At 35.1% G+C, this 23,556-nt stretch overlaps 1 protein-coding gene across 2 annotated transcripts in view; it reads left to right on the top strand.

Moving 5' to 3' along the window:
- LOC149911331 (adenylate cyclase type 6) overlaps positions 1-23,556 on the top strand; it is a 138,050-nt gene that overhangs the window by 57,355 nt on the left and 57,139 nt on the right. For both annotated transcript variants that reach the window (XM_090105416.1, XM_090105407.1), the window contains exon 4: positions 5,910-6,049. In XM_090105416.1, coding sequence (XP_089961542.1) covers positions 5,910-6,049 — 140 coding nt within the window. The remainder of the gene's footprint in view (positions 1-5,909; positions 6,050-23,556) is intronic.

Here is a 23,556-nt window from a genome sequence, read left to right as displayed (position 1 = left end):
TAATATGTTTTAAATGAAAGGGTGGAGATTTTTATTGTGTAGATTTTAAAATCTAATTGAAAGGACGTTGCAAAAGTTATTGAAGTTAGCAATTCGTAGCTACCGTTGTAATAATAATTTTTAAGGATTATGTTAGTTATATATTATACTCATTACATATTCATATAATAGGAAGAATGATAGGAAAAATAAATACAAATGAAAAAATGCTCTAATTGTTAAAGATATTTTGAGTTCCCATTGTCAGATCTACCAGATAAGCACACATAATTTCACGAGAATTGGCCAAGGAGGCGGAGTTTAACTACAAACACCGTGACACCAGTATTTTTAGATTAGATAATAAACCGACCACTTTTTGTTGACAGTAAAGTAGCTTTTCTTTTAAATTATTCTTATTGATAGCAATGGTTTGTAGTGAACCAAGTCACGGGCGGGCAGCTAGTTTAGTATAAATTGAGAGCTATTGTGGCTACAATCAGCGGCCGGCGCACAAGTCAGGAAGCGGTGTTGGCCGTCCTTTCTATATTGAGAGGCGGGAAATGCACTGCTCTCGATATTCATTTCACTTTACCTTCTTCTTGCTCTTTTTATTATATTTTATCTGATTCAATAAGCTTCTAGGTGTCTCTTAAGAGCTATTTTATTTATTCTGTAGAAATACCTTCGCCGTACAACTAATGATTAGTATCGTTTTATCGTAGGATATTGATGCAAAGAAGATCAAGAGATTTACTTTTGGATGACTCATATAACATTTTAATTGTTTTATGTTTTACATTATAGCCAAATTATTTCGCACATCTCCAAGATGTATTCCGAACAATTTTATCGTGAGACATTAAGCGCCTGTAAATTATCTTGTTCATATTTAAGTTCCTTTCAAGCCAAAGAAGCATGAATTAACATAATTCACTGTTAAAGACGCTAATAAATTACGTAAACCAGGAACGTTACTATACAATTCGGCTCAACAAATCACTGAGGAATTTTTAATATAGAACCCATATAAATCTCTAGCTGATAATTTGTTATACACGTATAACTGCCTCCACTCCACAGGTAGGTATTTAGAACGAATTACTGTTGAACTAAGTACTGAGGTAAAATAAAAATAGCAATAAAAACATGGGTTAAGTAGTTACTAATTATACGATTATACATTGTCTTTTATACTCAGTCCCTTTTTTCGTTAATATTTAATTTATTAAATTCTGAAGAGTTCGATCGACACATGATGAAGCCTTCTACTAACATGTTACTATTCATATTCTAAACTAGCTGCGCTTCGCGGTTTCACCCGCGTGGCTCCGCTACTGTTGGTCTTAGCGTATAGATATATAGCCCTAGCCTACCTCGATAAATGGGCTAGCTAACACCGAAAGAATTTTTCAAATCGGACCAGTAATTGCTGAGATTAGCGCGTTCAAACAATCAAACTCTTTAGCTTTATAATATTAGTATAGATGAAGCTAGGTGCTATGAAACATTGATTAAAAGTAGATAATGTGATATGAAAAATATTGAAAAGTACGTTGTATCAAAAACATTGGAAAGAACACAAAGGCCTGCGCGTAAATCTCGTGAGTGATTGGTTCACAATGTCATCGGGGATTTGTTAAAAAATTGCCTGTTTTTGGTGTGGTTTTTGGGATGACAGTGGAAGTTTTTACGTAATAGATAACAGAAAGATATTGTTGTTGTGTGGGTGCAAAGCTCTAATGTGTTTTCTGCCTTGTCGATAACGAAGGTTGAACTGCTTTGGTTTAAAAATATAATCTGTGATAAAATATAATGTATGTGTATGTGTAAAGTCGCATGTGTATTCGGATTTAGTTCATGTCGATATAGTTGTGTATAATAGAGCTTAAAACTTAATGACAATAATATAAATTGAACTTGATATATGTAGTTACAAACACTAATCGATATTGTAGTACTTTTGCTCAGTTAGCTAGCTAATCACATGACTTATAACCGTAATTTCTAGCATTATAACCAGTTGTATCCTTCTAAAGATTACTAAATAAAATACGGTTATACACAGGGTGCAGTTTATCTAGTTTAACCGCTCAAGGTTTAAACGGTGAATAAAACGCAGTGGCTTAATTATTCCACTTCAATAATGTGGAGGCCCGTGGCTCGTTAACATACGGGTTAGGGGTAAACAAGTAGCCGCTGTTTATTCACAAACTGTTGGCTTTTCACAAACATTGTGTAATGATGGTGTATCGGAAGAGTTAATCGGCGCTTGATAGTGGCTGAACTTCGTTTTTGACGCGTTAATGCCTAATAGGGTAAGCGAGGTTAAAGCAATGATGTAGATAGGTGATGTGAATTGGTTAATGATTGATAGAGTTTTTTTTTATGTCAGAGCAAGCAAATGGGCAGGTGGGCCACCCGATGTTAAGTGGTCACCACCGCCCATAAACACTTGTAACACTAGAAGTGTTGCGATTTCCCCACTTAAAAAAAAAAGGTGCTTTGCCGGCCTTTTATGGAGGTAGCAATGATGTAGATTGTAGGTGGTGTTTTACTGTAGAACCACTTGTATAATAACTGTATGGGAATCCTTGACAACCTTGTGGAACGACTTACCATCCTCAGTGTTCCCAAACGGATTCGACACGGAGACCTTCAAAAAAAGGGCATATTTACACCTCAAAGGCCGGCAACACATTCGCGGTGGCCCTAACATCGCGAATGCTTATGGGCGGCGGGCATCACTTTCCATCAGGTGACCCGCCAGCTCGTGTGCCTGCTTAAGCGATAAAAAAAAATCACTTTTGGCAAAGCAGGTAGGAACAGCTGGGTCATCTGATGTTTAGGGGTCCACTAAAATAGCAACCGACTTTTATTCCGCACCAGCGATTGATAGTATTTAAGTATTCTGTAAAATAATTATAATAGCTTTGCTAATGACAGAGAGCTGTACATTCATCAGAACGTTGATGAAAATCATCAGATTTGAGACACCATAGTGAAAGTTTTTAAGAAATACTAAACATTTAACAAGACTGCTTATTTATTTTATTGAATAGCATTTAATATCGTAACATCAGATGTAACAAACACCTCTTATTCGTGTATCGTACTGATAAAAATAACATACGATTTTATTACCCCACCGGCATCAAGTACATGAATTAAAATTACCATAAACGGGCCAATTTTACCTTCGCTACGTAGTTGTAAGATGAGAATAGCACCAGAATAACCATCGTGTTATCGTCAAAGGGCACCTTACGATCGCTCTGTACGACCGGCCCAGGTAATTGTGTAATACGAATCTTTTTACATGCCCTAAATTGTTGTAACTTTACACCCTGTATACATTAGCAGCGAGCGTGGATTTTTATTGGCGTTGAATGTGGATTTTTGAATGGTTATGATGTTGGAAATTTATTTTAATGTAGGTGATCGTTTGGGTAATATAATCTTGTATAATATAAGGAAAGTGTTAATTGTTCTGGTTGTAATACAGAGGATATTAAAATGGTGTCTGTTTCTATAATCAGCTACATAATCTATAAAATACATTTGTCGCGACTTCTAATATTTTAGTTTCAAATTTCAATACTTCCCCCAGAAATATCACTAAATACCCTTTTCAAAACTTATTCTATCAATCTTTAAACCTAAAAATAGATTAACCAATCCTTCAGTTCTAATTCAAACCTTCAAATTATCCAGCAAATTTGTTCATGCGTAACTATTAGACGTCGTATTCGATGGGTAACTCGGATTGCTCCACCTCGGCCACGTTATTAGCTACCCGACTATTAACTGAATGGAAATTGGATGATTTTACGTTTCACATTTCACGTACATATTACGCAGTACGTGGTTACGGGACGAAGGGGTGTGACATTGAAATTCAGTGCAGCTGTAATTGAGTCCCTGGGTCTGAATATTCAGTGTTCGACCTTGTAGTGCATAGACACAAACATGCAATAAATATATTGCATGTTCAGTTCTATTATCTATTATGTTTTATATTTTGGATCTTTCTATATCGAGCGACTAAGAAACTTAATAATCTATTATGTTTTGTATTTTGGATCTTTCTACATCGATTGACTAAAAAAGTTGTCAGCTTTTACCCTTGGCTACAAAGTCATTTATCAAATATTATATTGTGTGCAGTTTTCAAAGTCCCTTGCTTCATGGCGTAACGTAATCTTCACAAAAAAGCAAAGTAACTCAATAGAACTAGCATTAGCTTGAAAAAGGGTAGGTAATCTTTGTTCGAAAATCTCGAAAAATCTTCAATGGATTTTGTTGTGGTTTTCTGCATTATAAAGCATTATTTCGGCTTAAGATCTAAGCGCATATTTCATAAAATCAGGATAAGCGTACCTACTCCCTCATATAATTACTAAGTACTAAGCTAGCAGTGTCCTCAATAGACATTCTAAAGCGTTGTTTCATACTGAAGTTTCAGCCAATAATATTGCGACGAGTAGCGTTCAATCTTCGGAATTCCGAGCAAACATAATTATAAACAATTCTCCTATCGAACAGATATCGTCGAACGACATTCGCCAAACTTGAAAGGCGTTTTCGTGTTTGTATGGGATATTTCAATTTCGATCGGAGCATACATTGTGCGGTTCATTCATTCAAATTTAGTCAATAGTCTTTGTACAATACTTCCATTGACTAGCTTTACGTTGAATACGGATTTGTCTCGCGTCTGAACAATGGTCGCGTTTTGATTTGGTACCGCGGGACCCAAATGGATCATACGTTATGGTTTTATTTTCGAATGTTACGATTGAATGATCACAGGTATAATTTTATGAGATGCTTGGTTATGTTGGACTATTCATTAGACATTTCCCTTATTTTTAATCAGGTTTCTCACTGACGTAGGTCGTGAAAACGAAAAGGCATCGTTCTAGAAAGGTACTGAAGCTTGGAGTGTTAACTGATCCTTGAATGGACCACGAACAACCTTTTCCATTTCATTTTAAATTTAATTAAGAACTACGTTACTATTGTTGTGCTATTAAATTCCACTTGATTAGACAACTAATAAAGATAAATGAAATACAACATTCCCCCACATGTGAATTGTCTGACACAAGCTAATTAAAAGACTATTTTCACCCGTTCCCTTTCTTTGCAACTTAATTTGAATTCGAAAAGTTCCTTAATTAAATGTTTAACACACTGCGAACAAACGACTCTCACCTTAAGCGTCGTGTGTTTATCTTTTAAAAACAAAATAGATGGTGATGGATAACAAATTTGGTATATCATCATCATCAGGTCCTATATGTTCTCACTGCAAGAATATAGTCTTTCTTATAAGTGAAACAAAAAATTTGGACTGCTTTTTACTTTACTACTGACTTTTTTTGAAAATTGCGTGGACAGACAGATTTATAGAGTATGTTATAGAAAATAAATTAATATTAAAAAAATTCATTAAATATATTAAATAAAAGCAAAAAATATTACGCATATATACACACTTCTCTCTTGTTTATGCTTCTTGGTGAATTCCGAACACTGGGTGACCAGTGACCCCTAGTTTGATCAGCTAAACGTATTTGAATTTAACTATTAGTTACTGAAATTTGCCACACTTATTATTGTAGACAATAAAAAGACGGCTAAGACAAGCAGTATAGTATATCCTACTAATATTATAAATGCGAAAGTTTGTGAGGATGGGTTCATGGATGGATATTTGTTACTCTTTCACGCAAATATTACACAACCGATTACAATTAAATTTGATACGTAGGTAGCTGAAGACCAGCTAATTAAACCTAGGCTATACTTTTTTATCCCGTAAATCTTATAGGAACGGTAAATATGCGGGTTTTTCTTTTAAAACGTGACTACAAAACTACGAAAACTAGTGCAACCATAATTATTAATTGTTCTTCTCCCTGTAGACACTGGAGGCGACCCTGGCGGCGGCCCCAGCGCAGAAGACGATGAGGACGACGAAAAAAACTGCTGCGAGTCCTGCATCAAACTCTGCCCAGGGCCAGTACAGGAACTCTGCCTCTCCCACCGATTTGACAACCTGAACGTGAGTATTCCTATTCTTAGGTCTTACCTATAGAGGTTGTAGGGCCAAATCTGGAAAGCATGGTCACTATTATCCTACTGATTTTATGAAAAGGAATCCGAAATCTGCCGCGGCATTATCATTATAAGGACAGTTTCATGTCGATGTGGGTTTCTTGCTTATTGTTAGTGTTTTTTGGGCAATAAAAATTTATAATCTTGTGACGATCAACGACTTTGCTTCACTAATATAATTATCCCTATTTAATGTAAGATATATGTAACTGATGATCATCACTACATAGTTTAAAACAAAGTCGCTTTCTCTGTCCCTATGTCCCAATGTCTCTTTGTATGCTTAAATATTTAAAACTACGCAACGGATTTTGATGCGGTTTTTTTAATAGATAGATTGATTCAAGAGGAAGGTGTTAGTATATAATTTATTAGGCTTTAGACAAAGCGGGCGAAGCCGCGGGCGGTAAGCTAGTAATATTATAATTATGAATCAAGCTATTAATGTTTTGCGAACTATGGTATTAGCGAAAACTGTAAAATACATAACTACTAAAATTCAGCCATGTAATTCCAAAACCGTCGACTGGACAAAATTACATGCTCGTTCAATGATCAAAAGCGTGGAATATTCGTTTGATAATACTAGAAAATATGTTCTTACATTTCACTTTGACGGTAATATTGGATAATATCCTTTGATGAACGTTTCGATTTTCCGAAACGCGTCGCTGTATTATGCATCGATGTCCACAAAATGACCACATTCGAATGATATAATTGTCTGCGTGTGGGTGTATCGCTTCCATATCAGATTCGGTTACTGATGCTCAATATTGTAGCGAAAGTCAATATGTGCGGTTTAAATTTTGTATTAGGTTATTTAGGGAGTGTAGGAATAATAATTTTATGTCGAATGTCTCCATATTAATTTGTATATAAATATCTCATTAAGTATTTAATAGATTGATGGAATGTGAGGACAAAAATTTTGTTAAAATGTACTAAAAGCTTAGATAATGAATGAATTTGGTGTTAGTGGCTCCCGAGTCCCGCCTGAGCGAACTTCAGCAAATTAGATTGAGGTCAGATTTGACCTTGCTCTAAAGATTTGACAGTTCTTTGAATATATTACAAACAATAGTCAACAAAATTGTAAGGAATACCTTTCCAATTTTTACAAAAATTTAGTTTTAACTGTACATCTACACTAATATTATAAAGAGCAAAACTTTGTTTGTTTGATTGTAATGAATAGGCTCATAAACTACTGGACCGATTTTAAAAATTCTTTCACCATTCGAAAGCTACATTATACACGAGTAATATAGGCTATATAATATCATCATGCTAAGACCAACAGGAGCAGAGTAATGCGGGTGAAACCGCGCGGCACAGCTAGTATTTTATATTATTATTCTTTGCTTAAATCTTATTTCCATGTTGATTAATTTTCTCCCTATAAGTATTAATTAATTACACTCGGTAATTTCAATTAATATTTTACGTTCGTTACGTTATTAATTTTTTTTTAATTGAATTTAAATTAAAATTGAAACAAAAAGTTTCAATTGTAATAAATAAATAATGTTTCAACAATCAGTTAATACCCACAAAATTGATAATAAAAGTTGTTGGCATGTTGTCGGCCGTTGAGGGTTTATGACCTATTAAATTACATTATATCAACACCATTTATTGGCGTAATAACATTAGGAAATGTTAATATTATTTCATTTAAAATGAATTTTGTTGCGAGTTTGAAAAATTGAGGTAAAATAAGTTTTAAGAAGCCTGCGAGAAGAAATAACGATTATTGGCGTTATTAAATCATCAGATTTATTTACAACAACCAACCCTTGGTTAACCTAATATTTTACTATAATTTGTACCCTTAAAAGTTTCTAAGGATGCCTACAAAACTGCTTGAGCTCATTTTTAAAATAACTTCGTTGAAAATTTAGATTATATTATGTAATATCTAGAATTTATTATATTTCGCATATAAACTTGTATAACAAAACACGACTCCAATAAATGAAGACGCCATAAAGCAGATAACTTGTAATTCAGCTGAAGCTTCAAGATTCTTCAGACCTTTAAATAACAGGTATAATTAAAAGGGAGTAATAATAATGATATTTATGAGCTGCTAAACAAGGATTACACATGTATTTACTTTAAGGGCGGCCGTACACGGACCGCTCGAGCAGTTAACGGCTGAGCGCCGTACACGGACGGCTCGAGCGGTCGGTCGTTGACGGCTCGAGCCGTCAGTTGTTGACTGCTCGAGCCGTCGCTACCAACCGCTCGAGCCGTTGATTTTTTGACTAGTCGCGTCATTGATTTTCAGGGGGGGGGGAGGGAGCCGTCGACGGCTCTAGCGCAGTCAACGGCTCGAGCAGTTAGTATATGCCTCACGACCGCTCGCGAGCCGTCAACGGCACGGTGGAATTTCGTCATGCAGTTGACGGCTTGAAGAGGTCGCGGCGGCTTGAGCCGTCACGTGTACGGCGGTGAATGAATGTCTATAGTTCACCGCGCCGTCGCCGTCTCAACCGCTTGAAGCGGTCCGTGTACGGCCGCCCTTAATGTTATTGCGTCTCTTAAAAGCTTCCACGGGTATGAAGCTGTAAATGAAGACATTTTAATATTACATACGAGCTCTTCAGTAATTTAATTGTGCATTATTAATTGGTCCTCGAAGATGTTTATGTTCGGTGTTGTATATCTAGAAGGTTGTGCTGCTTAGTGAAGTAGCTTTCACGTTATTTATACCTATACCTACTGATGGAGTTCTAGATAAGAGGACTATACAGAAAAAAAAGACTATATAAGAGAAAAAGAGACTTATACTATTATCTATAATTACTTTCGGAAGTAAATTAATAGTCAACTGATGCGGAACCTTAAAACAAGTCTCGTTCGAATTGAATTTCGAAAAACACGTTTTCCTCGCAAGTGAAATACATAGGATATTCAATTGAAAAAAAATATCTGCGAATATAATAATTCAAAAAGATTCCCATATTAAGACTTTGAAATAAAACCAAACAGCATCATCAAAGGTAAACCCTGCGCTTTAAATAAAGCCCGCGCGGGACATAATACAAAAAGTTTGCACAATCAAACTGTCCAACATTATTCCGTCGCCCCACTTTGTTTTGCACACGCGGCTCTCAAATGATGAGAGTTATCCAAGTTTAATGAATTGTTCATGCCTCAAAACCGATAAGGGTGCGTGACGTGTTTCTTGTATGAGACTTAGGGTGCTTTTCTACCAATAATATAAGAGGGAAATGATGTCTAGGTGTGCTGTTAAAATGTGTGAGGGTTTCCACCAAAGCTGTGCGAGGAAAATGTGTCGGATGCGTTGCGAAGCTGTGATATGTATTGCTCAAAATTATAGAACTAATGAAAAGGTAGGTTTTTGAGGAATGTTAATTCCTCGCTTCACATTCTCGCATATCTCTGGTGGAAAAGCACCCTTACAAAGATAACGTAAGATCGCGTCGAATGTAAACCTACCGTACCATGATATCTTATAGCAGTACTAGTGGTCCGCCCCGGCTTCGCCCGTGGGACCTATATGTTAAAACTATCCTATCTCTCAAGTTGGATCGAACTACACATGGTGTGCGAATTTTATTATAATCGGTTAAGTGGTTTAGGAGTCCATTGAGGACAAACATTGTGACACGAGATTTATATTATATACTAGCGGTCCGCCCCGGCTTCGCCCGTGGTACATATTATTTACGTTTTCTCTACATAAGAACCATCCTCGTACTTCAAGGAATATAATAAAAAAAGAATTATCGAAATCGGTTCAGCCGTTCTCGAGTTATGCGCTTACCAACACATTTTGCGATTCATTTTTATATATAAGACTAGCGGTCCGCTCCGGCTTCGCCCGTGGTACATGTTTACGTTTTCTCTACATAAGAACCATCCTCGTACTTCAAGAAATATAATAAAAAAATAATTATCGAAATCGGTTCAGCCGTTCTCGAGTTATGCGCTTACCAACACATTTTGCGATTCATTTTTATATATAAGAAGATTAAGATTACATCCAGCATGGAAAAAAGACAGCGCTATATAGCTCGTCTAGCGCCATCACTATCCCACACTGGAAATAATACTGCTCTATGACATCATCATTACCTACTTCTTTCACACTGTGTCATTATTTTTAGGGTGAAACGTGTTATGGAACGGTAAATGCAGCATAAATTTGACTCATGTTATGACACTGTGTTATACTTGAATTTGATCGAAAGTATGATTTGTTATATTATATGGGATCAGGAAATGTGAGGATACTGCAATAGATTAATGACTGTGGTTTTTTTTTTTAATTGAGTTATAATATTATTTATGCTGTGGCAGTTGGCCCAATAAGGAATATAAATACTAGAGCGAGTTGTATAAAGTATGAAAATTTGAGCAATCCAAAATTAAAAATGTGTTCCTATTTTATTAATCTTCTTATAAAATTCTCGTGTCACAATGTTAGTCTGCATACTCCTCCGAAACGGGTGGACCGATTCTCATGAAATTTTCTGTGCATATCGGGTAAGTCTGAGAATCGGCCAACATCTATTTTTCATATTATGTACCACGGGCGAAGCCGGGCCGGACCGCTAGTTTGTTTATAAAATGTATTCATATATTCCAAAAATCTGATAACAGAGGTTATTATTCTATGACTGAGTAATCCGCCCGCCAAAGGCGACATAATTAAGGGACAAATATTTATTCCAATTATTGGTGTATGACTGGGTATCTTTATTAGCTTTCTACGTAGATTATATTATTTTGAAAATGACATTCCCTTTGTTAACAACATTCCCGTTAAAAAGATTTAAATATTATAGTATGATTGATAAATCAAAATAATGTTAAAATGGTGAGTAAGGTTTTTAAAATCTTCGAGTAGAAATAAAATTCAAATTTTAGGAATAACGTTTTTTGGGTTAATCCATACTAATATTATAAATGCGAAAGTAACTCTGTCTGTCTGTCTGTTACTCAATCACGCCTAAACTACAGAACCAATTTGCATGAAATTTGGTATGGAGATATTTTGATACCCGAGAAAGGACATAGGCTACCTTTTAATGCCAAATATGTACCACGGGCGAAGCCGGGGCGGACCTCTAGTAACTTATAAATTATGCCAATATAACACTCAAAGTAATCATATAATTTTAATAAAAAGTCTATTCTACATATATTTTATCAAAGATGTTATTAAAGGAAATAAGTGACAATAGTCAATAGGGAAAAAGAAAAATATCTCTTCATTTAAGCTACAAACAGGGCGCGTATGGATAATAATACAATCAAATAAATTGACTAATTATTATTGCTTCACGGTTCATGTCGTTTACACGTTGATTAGTTTTTGTTATTCTCTCATTCCTCTGTTATTCTTTTTCTAATAAATATGTTATTATTTATCCAGTAATATCGTTTATATATCGTTATTTATTGAAGAGTTCTCGAGTCGTATTCAATAATATTATGTTATCATTGAATTGAATATTCTATCTCTTTATGAATACGAAAGCAGTACAAATATTTAATATTTGTTATTCTCAATACTGTTAACTCTTTTCCGAAATACGTAGGTACATTGCTTTCCACTTAGTATGATTACGTGATTTTATTTTTAATAGCAACGCAGATTAGTAGCAACGCAGTAGTTAGCATTTTGAATGATGGCAATTTTTTTACAATAAACGAAAGAGTAAGTGATGGTGGTGAAAATGATTTTTAAGATTAGTTAATAGTATCTATTGATAACCTAATTTATCGAATTTATGACATGTTTATGAACTTGATTTATTTTATTTGTGTTACACTTGAAAGTCATCTCGAAAACAATTTTACTTGTTGAAAATTTCCAATCTCGAATATATTTGATCTCACCGTTTCTGGAATAAAAGGAATACGTTCCACATTTCATTGAACAGAACATGTAGGTTAGGGTTTGTCTTCGTGTCTTGAAACTACTTAAATTTTCTTGGCATCGTTTTATTTTGATGATATTCGTGTAGTTTTGTGGTTCTTTATTTTTGTGTTTTTATGAGTTATTGAATTGTCTCCAATATTTATATTTTGTGAGAAGAATAGCACAGTATTACTGAAGATAAAATATGGCGTGATTTACTCATAGTTTCTAACACGTCACACAAAAAATGTCCCAAACTAGGTATAGAGATGTTGAAATCTTCTTTACATGTAAGAAAAAAAGTTTTTAAATTTTTATTTGTCAAAGAATACCTTATCATGCTTCATAGATTAAAACTTGGATTACTTATACAATATTCATCTAAACTTTATTCGATCCCAGTTATAACTTCACTGAGATTTGCGCATCCATATTCTATAGGAAGTAACATTTATTGTTTTAGTTGGTTTCTCGTCTCCGATATACAGTATCGTCTCCAGCCTTTTGTGTAGTAATGTAAACAGAATCGTATCTCCGAGGGAATCCATGTTACACGATGTTTATCGACGTGAGGTTACCTGTACAAACAACAAATACGAGTTTATACAATATACTTTGTGATCAGATGTGCATGAGACTTAACTTTTTGACTATATTATAGGTATTTGCAATGTACGAAGATGTGTTGTGTGTGTGTGTTTTCATTGTATATGGTTTTGGTATGATAATGATAGTTCAGTTCAGTTCCATCGATAAGTTAACAATTAATTAGCAAGGAAATAACTAAAAAGTTTACACTGAAATAAATTTCGTACCTAATAACTTAAGTATGTATACATAAATAATTCAGTGGTATAAAAGGAACTTAAAAGCACAGAATCGAAAATTTTACCGAACTAAATTTTTTATCATAATAAAGTGTGAAAAATGCAAAATTTTAATGAAACTTCGTCGTGCTATTACGCCGTACAAATGCTTCGTTCGAGTAATTACTTAATTAAAGAGCGATTTATGTAATAAGCTCCTTTTAAGAGAACCCAGTCACCGCACCGTCCTCAAGACGGGGACGCTGTCTTTCCATATTTGCCGTATTACCATGAAATTCCCTGTCAGCACCGAAACTTTCTAATTGTTATATTTTACCTTGTATAATGAACGATATTACCTTATATTAAGAATCATTTTACCTTATAAAGTATCAGGGAGAATTTCAAAGAGTTGATCAAGATGAAAGGTATGCAAATGGTTGAATTGCAACTCTTGCATTTGGTAGGATTTTATCACACATAATATAGCTGGGGAAATTATAAAATTAAGGGTTTTCTGTTACATTTGATGGTAATAAAATGAATATTATTAGCACAGAAATATTGTCTAACTTATAAATCCTGAACAATACAAAGTATTTCATACAGAGTTAAACATCAATTATTTAAATTTTATCGTAATGGTACATAGTATAAGAATCTACCTTTACCATGCACTGAAAATACCTACTACGGAATAGCAGTAATATTCTCGTATCATATAAATAGGAACTTAATTGCATTATTTTCTTCTTCTTATCACCTTTCATGTTTATTATTCAGCATACTAGAAAATTTTAATAAAATTCTTATTATTTGTTTATGTTTAATGTTTATTGAATTTCCACGCAATTGAATCCCTATGACGCGGCACAATGTCGTCTCGAACGGCAAATATTATAGACCGGGAGATACTGACACAAAATTTCGAGTCATTTGTAACAGGATGGCGGTTCTACAGGGGTCTTAGTATGCAATGACAAAAAGAAAAACGATGGCGTGAACGCTGGTACCGGCGGCTTAGTCGCGTGGGCGTTAGTCGAACTCGTCGGAAAATAGCGAAAGTCAAACGATTTGTAACAGTATGGCACTTATTTTTCCTGTAAGTTTGAGGATCAACAAATATAAATACAAAATTTCAAAGATCTATGTGTTGGAAATCTTCACTTATATAAATTAATAATAAATTAAGTTTTCAAGTATGACAGCACTTTTTCCCCCTACTAGAAGTATGGCAAATATAATAATGGTCACATTTTATCAAATACTCTCCAAAAATCCAAATGCAATACTGGTACAAAAAGTTTGGCGAAATAAAAATTTTTTGCAGATTTTCGGCGGTACGGCGACCATTTGGAATCGTCCGAAAAGTATGGCATGGCGATTTTCGTAAATGGCTGCATGACGATAGTTACCTGTGCAAAAGTTAGCCTGGTACAAATGGTTGAATGATTGTTTTATTTAAATCAACACATTCGCGTCGGTATGGCGGGCTGTAAGTCACACCGGAAAAGTATGGCATGACACTACCGCCTACTACTTTTTTATGGGCTATCGGTAAATTCTAAAATTTTTGTGTTACAAATCGTTTGACTTTCGCTATTTTTCCGACGAGTTCGACAAACGCCCACGCGACTAAGCCACCGGTACCAGCGTTCACACCATCATTTTTCTTTTTGTCATTGCGTACTAAGACCCCTGTAGAACCGCCATCCTTGTTACAAATGACTCGAAATTTTGTGTCAGTATCTCCCGGTCTATTAGAATACTACAATTACCCTCGAGAGCGTGTGATGAGATTTGCTCGTGAAAAAGGTGAAACAGCCGGAAATTTATTCAAAGAAAATTAATTTACAATTTTTCGGAAAGTCAATTTGGTGGCTATGAAGTCGAAAAGATTGGTAAATGTAAGCGTAAACGAGAGAGACTATGACGTCAGCTGTGAATCCAAGCTCGTTTTATATATTCGCTCGAATCGTGTTTCATTTTTATGCAATTTCACCGTTTGTCGCGATATTATTAGCGGAGGAAAGTTTTCATTTGATGTAGCCTACATGTAACGTGATTGCTGAGAATCTAATGCGGTATTTTAACATAAATGTAATTACAATAGCAATTGTTTCATTAAAATCAAGTTTTAGCATTTTGTAGAATTTGAAATGTGCCTGATCGAATTTCATATAATATGCTCTGTTGCAGAGGCGGCTCGCCCTAAGGAGCGCTGGTGCAGTGAACTCCCATAAATAATTATAATAAAATCATACTCCTTAATTTAATTATTAACATTAATTATTACTATTTAAAATCAATCGTAATCTTTAAAACTACTGTTAATACCAATGAATATATCCATCATTCCATCATCCCATACACCTGTATAATACCTACTGTATTATGTAACGCGCGAAGCGGTGCGCTCACGATTGCGCTCCAATGAAAAAAGATTTAGTACATTTCCTAATACGAAATCCAATAGGAGTGAAAGAGAGGGTTTTGCCAGAGCCCTGCGCGTGAAACAAAAGATTTTCTATGGAAAAGTAGCAAAATTCGGTGCGCCGCACCCGCAAACGTTGCCGGTTCGTTTTTACCGCCCGGCAGGACAGCGATTGCGACATTGCCAGTTGCTACGTCTATAATATAAACAAACACTCGACTCTCGAGTCAACTTCAATGCACGCGCGCGATTCATGCAATTTTCTAATTAAAATTATAAAATACGTGTTGAAATAGCCTGTACTTATCAGTATTACTTGTGAGTGTTAAAATGAACAATAATTATAATGTGGCGTTCATTAAAAAGTGTGATAAAACGTTACAAATTCGGCTTGAATGTAAAGCTAAGGGACCGCCACGGCCTGAACTTGATCTTACGCAAAAATGTACGACAAAAACGAAAACATATACGCGTGTGTTTAAATCTGAACAATATGTAAAAAAAACCGTGGTTGTGTGGTTGTGATGAAAGCAACAACAGATATTTACGAATGTCTTGTCGCTTTAAGTTATAGATATTTTTGCACACCAAAAAGAAAGACGTATGTAGGTATTTCCTTTATAAGTAATTTTTTTGATAAATGTACTGCTTTACACCATGTATTTTCAGTGTTTTATTTCAAGTGAACACCCATAAAATTTTGTCACGAGCCGCCTCTGCTCTGTTGTCTCTAAAGTAGAGCCATTTACCACACAGTGGCCATTTTACTCATTAGGTTAAGTACTTTCAATATCAGTTTATAGTTAAAAAACTTAAAAAAATATCTGTAATAGTTACGGAATAATCGCCTGTGCACACTTAACGATTACACCCTGTACGTATAATATATTAGTATATTAGTATGGATGAAGTGTTAGTTTTGCACATTAAATTAAATTATCCAATCGGAAAACAGTGATCTGAAAAAAAGACGTGTGGCACTCGGGGACTGCCGCGGTAAAGCTATTTATTGCATGCTATGCCTTCAAGCCACACCTCCGCGTCCGTCGGAGTGGGGAGCGTGAGGTTTTTTCGTTACGGAATTTCTGGATTCGGTCCCAGCGCTCAAGGCCCGCGATAGAAGCTATGCAATAGCTTAAAAATGTTTTGTAATATTTTATTGGCGTTCCAATTATTCAATACGAAAACATTTTTTACGCTTTCATTCCTGAAATCGGAATATAATATTCGTAGGCTTTCGAATGATAAATTGATCTAGATGGGTTTTATCTGAAAGTAAATTTTCTTTGTAATAACGATACCTACGTTCAGTTCTGGGAATATCTGGATAAGTGAGTTTTATTGTATAAACTTAGTACTTGAAAATCGTTTTCAATACAATAAACGATGTGATTATAACAAAAATATTAATACAATAAAGTATTCATGTTGGATGGATGGTTTTTGGATTGATGGATTTTTCTCTACTTGCTTTAGGATAATTACTATTTTTGTAATAGTATAAAAAAGTAACGCGACGGAAGCCAAGGCAAATATTATGTAGTATGATTATAAAAATTACTTATAGAAAGATGCAATTAGAAACAACTGTTCACATTAGTCCATTGAATAAAAAGTTCTAGAGTGCGTGAGTTAGTAACGTAAGATGTTTCTTCGGAATCATGTCAAGAGTCCCTAGGTAATAAACATACTAAAACCCCGGGACACTAGGAGGTGCCCCGGAGTGGGGGGAGGGGGGGAATGGGTCCATTTTTTCATTTTTCGCTTAAATCTCAAAAACGGTACATGTTAGAGAAAAACTTTCAAGGACAAGTTGAAAGGCCATAAAATTATCTACAAGTTGTACCTTAATCATTTTTTCCTATATCCTACCGTTTCTGAGTTATACGCAGTAAAAAATGATTTTGGCTCAAACAATTTCCCCATCAATCGATCAAAAAATATTTCTTTCATCCATAAAACTCAAATGTGTAACTTGTGACCGGTACTGATAGATTGGTCTTAATTAGGTCTATAATTGGTAAAATAAACACATTCCTCCATGGAAGCCTTTAGGAGGAATCGATTGTCAAAATATTATATTAGGGTAGTTTGAGTTACTGAACTTGATCTTTTTATTTTTTTCTTCCAAAAAACTCAAAAGTGCAACTTGTGATCGGTACTGATAGATTGCTCATAATTAGGTCTATCATTGATAAAAATACCAGATTCCACCACGGAGGCGTTTACGGGGAATTGAATTTTATTAGGGTAGTTTCGATACTTGAACTTTTTATTTTTTTTCTTCCAAAAAACTCAAAAGTGCAACTTGTGACTGGCACCAATAGATTGCTCATAATTAGGTCTATCATTGATAAAAAAACCAGATTCCACCGTGGAGGCGTTTAGGAGGTATTGAATTTTATTAGGATAGTTACGATACTTGAACTTTTTAACTAACTACCCTAATAAAATTCAATTCCCCGTAAACGCCTCCATGGTGGCATCTGGAATTTTTATCAATGATAGACCTAATTATGAGCAATCTATCTGTACCAGTCACAAGTTGCACTTTTGAGTTTTTTGGAAGAAAAAAAATAAAAAGTTCAAGTATCGTAACTACCCTGATAAAATTCAATTCCCCGTAAACGCCTCCGTGATGGAATCTGGTATTTTTATCAATGATAGACCTAATTATGAGCAATCTATCTTTACCGGTCACAAGTTGCACTTTTGAGTCTTTTGGAAGAAAAAAATAAAAAGATCAAGTTCAGTAACTCAAACTGCCCTAATATAATATTTTGACAATCGATTCCTCCTAAAGGCTTCCATGGAGAAATGTGTTTATTTTACCAATTATAGACCTAATTAACCTATCACGCGTCTGGCGCACAGCCTGCACCGATCCCGATAGTGTCAAGGGAGTTCACGAAATCTAGCTTTTTTATGACTACCGAGTTTGAAAATTTTATTTACCCTATTGTTCTATAATTATATGCCATGTATTATATATTTTTGGAAAGAGGAAGAAACTAGTTATAGCATAAAAATGTAATCATGACGATATATTTTTTCTATAAAATTATAAAAAAATGATTTTCTTTTGTTTTAATTTTAATTGCTTACATACTAACACTTACATGATAATGCTGAGTCATCAAATGATCATATTCACGTTTTCATATCACTACACGATTGCCAAATACATTCACTTATATTTTCACACATTTAACACAACGTATTTCACTATGAATAATAACAAATCTCCATTATTCACAAACAAGAAAAAAAGCGCCATTTTGCGTCTTCCGCACTGAAAAGTTGAGACACTTTTTCACTGAGTATTCTTCAAATATCCCTAAAACCAATATCATAAACGTATTCTACGTAAAATTTCCAGTAATATACGTCTCAATTATCACTCATCTAATTATTCCTCTCGGCATAATTCACAATCCACATATTCGTTGAACAAGACAAATGTCACAAACTATGGCCGATGACGCAACTCAATCAATGATTCACTTTTTTTTTTATTTTGTGGTTTTGGTCTCTATTGCCTGTCTCGGAGTCGTGTCGATTCGAATTATAAATGTTTAAGGCATAGAGAAATATTTTTTATACTGGAAACATTCACTTGTAATTCACTACAGATGGCCTTCAATGTCACGGGCCGCGTTAGGCACAGAGTTTGTGCGCACGACGCTACAGTACAATTTGCGTTACGACACAAATATTGTGCGTAGAACGTGTCACGGGTTAAGAGCAACCTATCAGTACCGGTCACAAGTTGCACATTTGAGTGTTTTGGAAGAAAGAAATATTTTTTGATCGATTGATGTATAGTATGGGGAAATTGTTTGAGCCAAAATCATTTTTTACTGCGTATAACTCAGAAACAGTAGGATATAGTTCAAAACTTTTGAGGGTGTAGAAATTATGCAAAATTGCTGCCTTAAGGAAATATTATGCGGAAATCAAGGGGATTGAAGCCAGTGAATTCACCTTGTGTGTGTTTTCTAGGTAACGGTTCAGTAGGTTTTCATTACATTTTGTTATTATGGGCATACAGAAGGAAGGTATTAACCATTTCGTAAGTAGCTTGATGAAAATTTTACTTTTAGAAGAAAAGTATTTTAGTAATCTGTTACATATTTTAATTTTTTGAAATATACGTTGGAAATTCACTTTTGACGCTTGTTAATCTTAATACTATTATAAAGGTGAAAGTTTGTAAGGATGTATGGATGTATGGATGTTTGTTACTCTTTCACGTAAAAACTACTGAACCGATTACAATGAAATTTAGCACACATATAGAGGGTAACTTGGATTTACACATAGGATAGGTTTAATCCCGGAAATCCCACGGGAACGGGAACTATGCGGGTTTTCCTTTGAAAACGCGAGCGAAGCCGCGGGCGAAAATCTAGTAAAGAATAATTTGAAAAGTCTCGGTACATTCGTTAACAGTTTACCTAAGAGTATCTAAGAGGTGATTTATTGTATAGATTTAAGGTTATTAATTACTTTCCTAAACTACGACAGTATCGTTAATCATTTTCATTACAAACTAGTCTTTGAGCTAATACCTATTATAATATTATCTGTGCTAATACTATGGCCGCCAATTTCATAATTTTTCAATATTTCTTCGACATTGCGATTTCTTTGTACAGATATTAGTGACTTTGCTAATATTTATTATATACCTAATTTAATGTGATTTTATATTTATAACACAAAATAAAAGAATTTATCTATTACATGCCTGAGTTTTGTACAAAATAGAGATCCATATTTCTTGCGTTATTACAATACCTTTTTAATCTACTAAAGTACTCCCGAAATTTCATTATCTGGGTATAGGTTAGCCGTAAATACAAACCGGTATTGCCACATTTGGGCTTTGCATATATTTTGTTTTCTTTAGACCCTTCCAATGTACATATTATAGTATGATTAAATTCACACGATGTCTTCACTGTAGTGTATATGAAATTATGAAATACTCATCGGGATCGGGAAGGCCATAAACAAAAAAGAAGAAGATATACTACACGGATTCAAACAAAAAATTAATGATTTTTTTAATCTATAAATTTCGTAGTCAAAAGAGAAATGAATATGTATGTATGTATGTAATAAAATGTGGACAATAAATTATATTTTTCATATGAATAATTAGTCCATTGAATAAAAAGTTCTAGAGTGCGTGTGCGTGTGAATAAAATTCAATTCCCCGTAAACGCCTCCATGGTGGCATCTGGAATTTTTATCAATGATAGACCTAATTATGAGCAATCTATCTGTACCAGTCACAAGTTGCACTTTTGAGTTTTTTGGAAGAAAAAAAATAAAAAGTTCAAGTATCGTAACTACCCTGATAAAATTCAATTCCCCGTAAACGCCTCCGTGATGGAATCTGGTATTTTTATCAATGATAGACCTAATTATGAGCAATCTATCTTTACCGGTCACAAGTTGCACTTTTGAGTCTTTTGGAAGAAAAAAATAAAAAGATCAAGTTCAGTAACTCAAACTGCCCTAATATAATATTTTGACAATCGATTCCTCCTAAAGGCTTCCATGGAGAAATGTGTTTATTTTACCAATTATAGACCTAATTAAGAGCAACCTATCAGTACCGGTCACAAGTTGCACATTTGAGTTTTTTGGAAGAAAGAAATATTTTTTGATCGATTGATGTATAGTATGGGGAAATTGTTTGAGCCAAAATCATTTTTTACTGCGTATAACTCAGAAACAGTAGGATATAGGAAAAAATGTTGTAGGTACAACTTGTAGATAATTTTATGGCCTTTCAACTTGTCCTTGAAAGTTTTTCTCTAACATGTACCGTTTTTGAGATTTAAGCGATAAATGAAAAAATGGACCCATTCCCCCCCCTCCCCCCACTCCGGGGCTCCTCCTAGTGTCCCGGGGTTTTAGTATGTTTATTACCTAGGGACTCTTGACATGTTTCCGAAGAAACATCTTACGTTACTAACTCACGCACTCTAGACCCCCCTTGGAGGGACTCATTCAATGGACTACATCTCGTTAAATATTTTGGACAGCGAGATTGAACCTTGTTTTTGATATTTAGAAAACTTGTAAACTGGGCTTAGTTTACAAGTTTTCTAAATATCGCAATTCCACAGACAATTCCATTAACTTCAAAGATGTTACATTCAATAACGTAAGATAAATAAATAAATAAATATTATAGGACATTATTACACAAATCGACCTAGTCCCACAGTAAGCTCGAAGGCTTGTGTTGTGGGTACTAGGCGACGATAAATATAATATTATAAATACATATATAGATAATAACACCCAGACCCAAGAACAAATAATTGAGTTCATCACACAAATATTTGCCCTGACCGGGGATCGAACCCGGGACCGTCGGCTCAGTAGGCAGTTACTTTACCACTGCGCCAACCGCGTCGTCAAGATGGATTTATTGTCGAGTTCAGATATTATTTGAGCTTCTGGCAAAGAGGCAAGTTTGGTCAAAGGACGATTTGTTATTCTCCACAGCTTTGCATGTACGAAATTATAAGGCGCGGGTCAAACACAAGCGGTGCGGGCGCGGGCGTGCCATAAGCGCGCCTCTTCAATCTGTTTTGCACCACATCCTTCTTATACATTTTGTATGAAAGAATTTTGGACAGGCGTCGAGGCGGCACGCCACCGTTGCGCCGCGGGCGTACCGCAGGCGTACCGCAGGCGCGCTTCCCCCATCGCATCCAAATAGAGGTCAATTCACGGTCATACACAATCAAAAACAAATCGGGTGGTAGTAGACCGGGAGATACTGACACAAAATTTCGAGTTACAATTACAATTTTTACAAAAAAAAAATTTGCAGATTTTCGGCGGTATGGCGACCATTTGGAATCGTCCGAAAAGTATGGCATGGCGATTTTCGTAAATGGCTGCACGACGATGGTTACCTGTGCAAAAGTTAGCCTGGTACAAATGGTTGAATTGTTTTTTTTAAATCAACACATTCGCGTCGGTATGGCGGGCTGTAAGTCACACCGGAAAAGTATGGCATGACACTACCGCCTACTTCTTTTTTATGGGCTATCGGTAAATTCTAAAATTTTTGTGTTACAAATCGTTTGACTTCGCTATTTTTCCGACGAGTTCGACTAACGCCCACGCGACTAAGCCGCCGGTACCAGCGTTCACACCATCGTTTTTCTTTTTGTCATTGCGTACTAAGACCCCTGTAGAACCGCCATCCTGTTACAAATGACTCGAAATTTTGTGTCAGTATCTCCCGGTCTATAGGAGACGGTAGCCTGTCAGTCAAAAATGTGTTCTCTCTGTGTGGAATTATATAGAGCTGCTATTACATACCCTTCTTCGTTTTGTTTTTAAAGGTGAATTGAATTAATCGATGAAATGATTTACACAGGTGATGGCAGTAGGGAAAGTGAAAATGAAGAAGAGCATAATGAAAGTTCCCATGTATTTACAATGTCAGAAATAAAGATAATCCTGATTTTGATTGTGTTTTTTATTTATTTGTAATTGTAAGAATATTGTGGAATGATCAGTACTGTAAATACTTTTGAACTGAGATTTTAATGATAAGATTTATATGGTTTAAATGTAAACCTGTGTTTGAAAACCATATTTTATCTATACTAATATTATAAAGAGGAAAGGTTTGTATGTATGTATGTATGGTTTTCACGCATAAACTAGGTACTGGACCGATTTTGATGAAATTTGGCACAGATAATCTTTAGACCCTGAGAAAGAACATAGGCTACCTTTTATTGCGAAATATGTACCACGGGCGAAGCCGGGGCGGACCGCTAGTACAATATAAATTTTGTGTTATTTTAACCTTCTTTTCTTCCATCATTACACCAGTACTACTTTAAAATTACTTTAAAAGTACTATAAAATTTTCCAAGTAAATTCCAACATTTCCAACAAAGATATATTTGCAATCGTGGGGTTATCCTCGCTATTTACTTACAAGGAATTATCAAAACAAAATCGTTACTTTCAAATTAACGTTACTTTCAAATCTCTTTTAGCACAAAAAACATAATTTTACTAAATTATGCATGAAGAAAATGCATTTAACCACTCTATATAAATATCATTTTCGGACGCCAACAGCGCGCCCGCGGCGCGCCGGCTGGCGCGCCCGCGGTGCGCCCGATGCGCGCCGCGCCGCTTGTATATGTCCCGCGCCTAACAGTACTTGAGACCTTCACTCAATTATTAACGATGCTCCCTTTGAATCAAGCATTTTACTATTAATGTATATAATTATGTAGAGTTATTAAAAGCAACGTATT

Source organism: Colias eurytheme, chromosome 1 (genome assembly GCF_061535395.1).
Source record: "Colias eurytheme isolate Ceu_HAF_F1 chromosome 1, ilColEury1 Martin Lab GWU primary, whole genome shotgun sequence".
Taxonomy (NCBI): domain Eukaryota; kingdom Metazoa; phylum Arthropoda; class Insecta; order Lepidoptera; family Pieridae; genus Colias; species Colias eurytheme.
Note: the sequence above shows the minus strand (reverse complement) of the source record. Positions and strands in the feature narration are given on the sequence as shown.